The sequence below is a fragment of the Sinocyclocheilus rhinocerous genome, unplaced genomic scaffold, assembly GCF_001515625.1.
Source record: "Sinocyclocheilus rhinocerous isolate Xijiao unplaced genomic scaffold, SAMN03320098_v1.1 scaffold223, whole genome shotgun sequence".
NCBI classification, from domain to species: domain Eukaryota; kingdom Metazoa; phylum Chordata; class Actinopteri; order Cypriniformes; family Cyprinidae; genus Sinocyclocheilus; species Sinocyclocheilus rhinocerous.
This window is the reverse complement of record NW_015627230.1, coordinates 287,196-293,696: the sequence shown is the minus strand read 5'-3', so window position 1 is coordinate 293,696 and position 6,501 is coordinate 287,196. Positions and strand designations below refer to the sequence as shown.

Genomic DNA, 6,501 nt, shown 5'->3' with positions numbered 1-6,501 from the left:
TATGCATATGTGGAGTTTCTGCGCAAGGGCGCCCTCCGGCTTCCAGTATGAATTAAACAGTCATTACATTACGTGTGTACTCAGTAATGCTCACAACACCCTATTTTGGGTTAAAATAAGAAAGATAATACTTTTCTCTAAAGAAGCAGGATTCCCTGAATTACCGTCATTGATATCGTTATCGCAATAAATACCAGAAAGTATCGTGATATATTTTTAAGCCCATATCGCCCATCCCTACTATTAGATAAACTGTAGTCAGTCATGTTGTCATTTAAAATCCGGACATCATTGGTAATGTTATTGTTTTAGTGATTATGCAAACAAAAAGTAATTTTAGTTGTTGTTTGTTGATTTTAAATATAAAATTGTGGTGAAGTGATTTATGTGTCAGTACTTTTAGAACATTTCCAGCACATTTTAACAATACTGTGATAATACTGAAAACCGTGATCGTTAGGGCTGGGTTTTGACACAAATGTCACGATTTGATTCAATATTGATTATTTTGGATATATATCAAGCACACATGCCAAATTTTCTCAAGGAAAAAAATTATCTTAACTAATGCTGTCAGATATACACGAGAGTCAGTTGGTACTACATTACTATAATACTGAAGGTTAAAACAGACTGATGTTTTTAGGCTATACAACTGCTTAAATTACACTTAATGAAGTTTTTAGAATAAAAGTTACAATTACATAATAATATTTCTACTTTACTATAATAATAATAATAATAATAATAATATAATATTTCTAATTTAAATATAAACATTTAAATGGAGGCTGTCATAATAAATATAAATTAAACGTTGAAGAACAGTAAAAGTTATAATGTATATATTATATGGTGCATAATTGCCCCTCTCTACAGTTTATTTCTCCAGCTGACTAACGAGTTATATTTTTGTTTCTGTGACGTTACGTGACATATTGTTTACAAAGCCGTGACCGTCTTTGCGCGGCTGAAACACTGATTGAGCGATTACACGAGACAGGATAAGGATTGTTTAGTTGAACTCTTTCTTTTAACTTACCTTCGGATGTTTAGTCATGTTTATTTTGTGCTATAACTAGTAATAAAGCGGAGGAGATGATCAGTTCACTGAGGCGCTACAGCGATCACTCCACATTAAACAGCGCCAAAACGGCATTTATTGTTTGAATACTGCAATACAATGAACATAATTTGAAATCTGAGACTGTGTTTCATATTAAAAGTACCAAAGCACAATGCTTACTGTGATATATTGCATGGGAAGTGCCCTTCAATGTTCCGTCCATTAACTGAAAACAGGCGAGACTAATTGATTCTTGGGATTTAAGAATCGATATCGTTCCGTAAAACTCTATATGTTTTCCCCAGCCCTAGTGATCATCACTATAATCTGTATTCTGACCGGAGAAGTGCAGGTTGGCGGCGTCCTCCAGCAGCTGCTCCTTCATGCCGCTCAGCGTCTCCACGATCATGTCCTTCATCTCCTCTTGCTTGCGGTTGGCGATGGCCATCAGAGAGCTGAAGAGCTCTCCCTCCTTCTCTCGAGTGTACTCCAGCCGCCGCGGCGTGATCTGAAGATCCCTCTGCATGTCGAACGCCTGCGCGACAAAACGCAGCTTCGTTCACGAGAACCTCTGTCTCGACAACACAGGACTGAACGAGAAAACATTCACACATGCAAACACTGAAAACATCAAAGCGTGCCAAAGAATCACGAACGAATGTATTATCAAGAAACACAACGTTCGTTAACAGTAGTCAGTGCATTATTGAACATGAACTAAGAATAACATAGTTTTATAGCATTAATCAACATTTGTAGATTTTAGTTGATTAAAAACTAGTGCTGTCAAACGATTAATCATGATTAATCACATCCAAAATAAAAGTTTTTGTTTACATAATATATGTGTGTGTACTATGTATATTTATTATGTATATATAAATACACACACAAGCACGTATATATTTAAGAAAAATGTTACGTTTATATATTAAATATATTTATATATGATATAATTTATATGTACATGTAAATATTTTCAAAATATATGCCGTATCTGTGTGTATTTATATATACATAATAAATGTGCACAGTACACACACACATATATTATGTAAACAAACTTTTATTTTGGATGCGATTAATCGCGATTAATCGTTTGACAGCACTAGTAAAAATACAATTTATGTTAGTTGCATTAATTAATGTAAACAGATTCAGATTTTGATTTTAAATATGTATTAGAAGAGACCATGAAAATAAATTACTAATGATTTACACCTTTTTTGAATAAAAACGTAAAATGATTAAATGCTGTGAAATATTGCTCATTATTAGTTCATGTTAACTAATGTAGTTAACTAATGGTAACCAATGAAACCTCATTGTAAAATATCACCAGAATGATGAAGATAACTTGTAGTTACTAGTACAACCATAACTAAATGTGTGTAATTTATGCGTTTTAAAATCCAGCAACAGCTACATTAGTGGTCAAAAGTTTGGAATAATTCAGATGTTTTTGAAAGAAGTCTCTTCTGCTCATTAATACTGCATTTATGTGATCAAAAATACAGTAAAAATTGAGAAGTTTGAAACTTTGAACGTTTTTTTTAAGCATTTGTTTCTCATTTATTTGGTTCCACAGCAAGCACCTGCCAAAAGTTTGGAAACATTACAATTATTAATGATTTTGAAATAAATATCTTCTGCTCATCAAGGCTGAATTTATGTGATTAAAGTAAAAGTGTAAAGTAAATAAAACGGCAATATTGTGAAATATTATTACAAATAAAAAAAAACGTTTTCAATTTTAATATATTATCAAATGCAATGTTATTCCTGTGACGCAAAGCAGAATTTTCTGCATCATAACGATCTTTTAGAAATCATTACAATGTATTTGCTGCTCAAGAAACATTTCTGATTATTATCAATGTTGAAAACGATCTTGCTGCTTCATATTTTGTGTGGAAATGGTGATGCACTTTATTTTTCAGGATTTTTTGATAAATATAAAGTTTAACGAACAGCATTTATTTGCATTTATCAAATATATTAATTCAATTTGTTAAAGCATTTATTAAACAGAAATCATTTGAAATGTCTCCACTCACTTTTTATCACTTTCATGCATGATTAATAAAGATATTAATTTCTCTCTCTCTTTTAAATCTCATACAAATGTTTGAGTGGTATCACAGTTTCCACAGAAATATTGTGCAGCACAACTGTTTTCAACATTGATAATAATCAGAAATGTTTCTTTATGACAGCATTAGCAATCTCAAATTCTCTATTAGATAATATCTTACGGCCATTTGCGTGATTTCAACCATCATGTAGTTACCCACAGACAGCAAGGTAACTACCAGGTTCAAGGCACAGAAACGCAGTACGGACATCGTTAAAATAATCCATGTGACATCAGTGGTTCAACCTTAATTTTACGAAGCTACAAGTGTACTTTTTGTGCGCAAAAGAAAACAAAAATAACGACTTTAATCAACAATTCGTCTCCTCCGCGTCACCCTAGAGCGCCGTTTTGGAGAGTATCCACTGAACGCGGATACGTTTTCTACGTTGTTTGCGCTTTGATCCGAACATAAACAACGCATCCGCGTGGCGCGGCTGACACAGAACAGCATACGCCATTTACGTCCAGCGGATACTCTCCAATTCGAGACGAATTGTTGAATAAAGTCGTTATTTTTTTTTCTTTTGCGCACAAAAAGTATTCTCGTAGCTTTAGTAGTAAACTTACGGTTGAACCACTGATGTCACATAGACTATTTTAACGATCTCCTTGCTACGTTTCCGAGCTTTGATCGTGTTAGGATCCTTGCTGTCTATGAGAGCTGTATACATCAAAAATATCTTAATTTGTGTTCTGGAGATGAACGGAGGTCTTACGGGTTTGGAACGACACGACGGTGAGTTTTCATTCTTGGGTGAACTATTAGGGCTGGGATGATAAATCGATGTATTGCGATACGTGCATCAATTCTGAGATTTTCGGAATGCATCGCGATTCTCTCTGGAATCGATTCTGAGCTTAGTTTTTAACAGTAGATGGCGCTCTAAGCTAGTTTTTAACCGCACGCTCAAATGCTCACGATGAAGAGCCCTTGTGAGTCATGTAAGTGGTTAAATCTACTTGGCTTTTATGCTATTATGAGATTAATGTAAACACAGCCCACCTTGTAACTCCCTACAACTTTTTCAAACTGTGTGAATGATTATTTTATGTTCAAGTGGTGCGTGTGTCGGGAACTGGGAGCAAGCAGAATACAGCTGTTAGTAAAGCATGCAGCGCCATCTGCAGCGCAATCTCAGAATCGACGCAGAATCGTTTCTCGATTCGCGATGCATCGATGTATTGTCCCAGCCCTAGTAACTATCCCTTTAAGTCTCATACGTAAGGTGCATTATGCAGCCGGGCAGAGGATTCTGTGGTCACCTGGTTGATGAATAGGTCGAGGCAGCGGCATTGGACGGCGTTCAGCAGCGTCGCGGCCTCCACCTGTTGGTTCTGCAGCAGCTGTCGAGTGAAGGGCCCCAGCACACGCTGCAGACGCTCCAGACTCTCTCCCAGAATGCTCTGCGTCTGCGCAGGAGCCCCGCAGGCGCAGTTTCCCGCCGCTGCGCCCACGAGCTCCAGGGACAGCAGCTGCCTGTGGAGGGCCCCGGGGTCCGAGGGGCCGCTGGGGGCCCGGACGAAGCAGACGGGGAACGGCAGCATCTCACGCACCTTCTGCAGGTCGCTCACCTGCTCGGCACTCAGCGCGTCTTTACTGATGGCGTAGAGGATGATGGGAAGGATGCCGCGCTTGCAGTCCTCCAGAGCCTCCTCCACCGGCTGCACGCCGCTGCACGGGAGCACCATGATCTTCACCTCCTGATTAAAATTACATTTTAATACCTGGTCAATTAAATTTGGTAATTTTAGTACGGCCCGGACGAAGCAGACGGGGAACGGCAGCATCTCGCGCACCTTCTGCAGGTCGCTCACCTGCTCGGCGCTCAGCGCGTCTTTACTGATGGCGTAGAGGATGATGGGAAGGATGCCGCGCTTGCAGTCCTCCAGAGCCTCCTCCACCGGCTGCACGCCGCGGCACGGGAGCACCATGATCTTCACCTCCTGATTAAAATTACATTTTAATACCTGGTCAATTAAATTTGGTCATTTTAGTACTAGATCAATTACACTCGGTGAACATTTTTGTAAATTAGGACATAATTTGTCAACTAAAATTAGCATAAAACTGCCTAAACTTAATGAATATGATATTTTCACGTTGTTTTTGTTTTGATACGTTTTAAAAACTATATAAAAATATATTAACATGCATATTAAAAAATACAAAAATATATATATTAAAATATGCTTGAATGTTTGGTTATTTAACTGCTCAGTATTCTCTACAATTAAAACAATGTACTGTATGTCGATGAATGGCATGACAAAATATTGACGAATGAAGAAAATATCCTTTCAATTATGACAAAATAAATGACAACAGTGCAAACAATTTGCATTAAAACTGCAAAAAAGTATGTGTTTTTAATTAGTTTTTAAACCTGTTAATATCCACAATATTTCCAGACACTTTTGGTTACTGGATAAAAGGTTAGAGATTTATCAATATGCTGTTGCATATTAGAAAAACAATATATTAATTACAGACATGTCTGATTTATTTTGGCTTGGCCTGGAGCGTGGAACGCGGTGTGAAATCAGGCTTGTGTAGGTGCGAGGCGTTTCTCCTGATTAAGCAGTGTGTTCCTCTGGGAATCCGTTCAAGAAATATTAGACACGGCGGGTCAAAGTTCAACTGATTAATCCGCAGCGGGCACGTCAGAGCAAGAATAAAGAGCGCTAGCACACGAGCACAATAGAGTCAGTCAGCGCCGTCTCTGACACAAGAGCCATAGAGCGCTCGAGTCTCTCTGGAACAAACACGGCCGGCGGAGCCCAACAAACATCTGATTCAAACACATCAAACATGCTAATGTGTGTGTGCTCTAGCAGGAATCTCACTGCCCGCCGCCAGCGCTAATTAACGTCTCTGCGCTAACGTGAGTGTGCGCGGACCGAAAACAGCCGGAGTTCATTTGAGAGCAGACGCGATTCTAGCAGATGTGTGCGACGGCAAACATCAGCGAACAAACACAGTGACACGCTTTAAACCGCAAGAGAGAATCATGCAGAAAAACATGCTGTGAGAGTCTGATCTGACCGGAGTCTGACCTCCATCGGAGTCTGATTCAAGACTCATCTGAAACCAGTCTGGATCGGAGTCTGGTCTGAAACTGATCTGAGTGTTTTAGATTAACTGGAGTCTGATCTGCAACTGGCCCAACATTGAGTCTGATTTGAGTCTGATCTGACTTTGAAGAGATCGGAGTCAGATTTGAGGCTGATCTGACTTTGAAGAGATTTGAGTCTGATTTGAGGCTGATCTGACTTTGAAGAGATCTGAGTCTGATTTGAG

At 38.5% G+C, this 6,501-nt stretch overlaps 1 protein-coding gene across 1 annotated transcript in view; it reads right to left on the bottom strand.

The window, feature by feature from the left end:
- Positions 1 to 6,501, bottom strand: part of LOC107723062 (dual serine/threonine and tyrosine protein kinase) — a 26,145-nt gene that overhangs the window by 6,095 nt on the left and 13,549 nt on the right. The window contains 3 exon segments of the mRNA XM_016531568.1: positions 947 to 978; positions 1,406 to 1,601; positions 4,467 to 4,904. Of these exon segments, the coding sequence (XP_016387054.1) occupies positions 947 to 978; positions 1,406 to 1,601; positions 4,467 to 4,904 (666 nt within the window).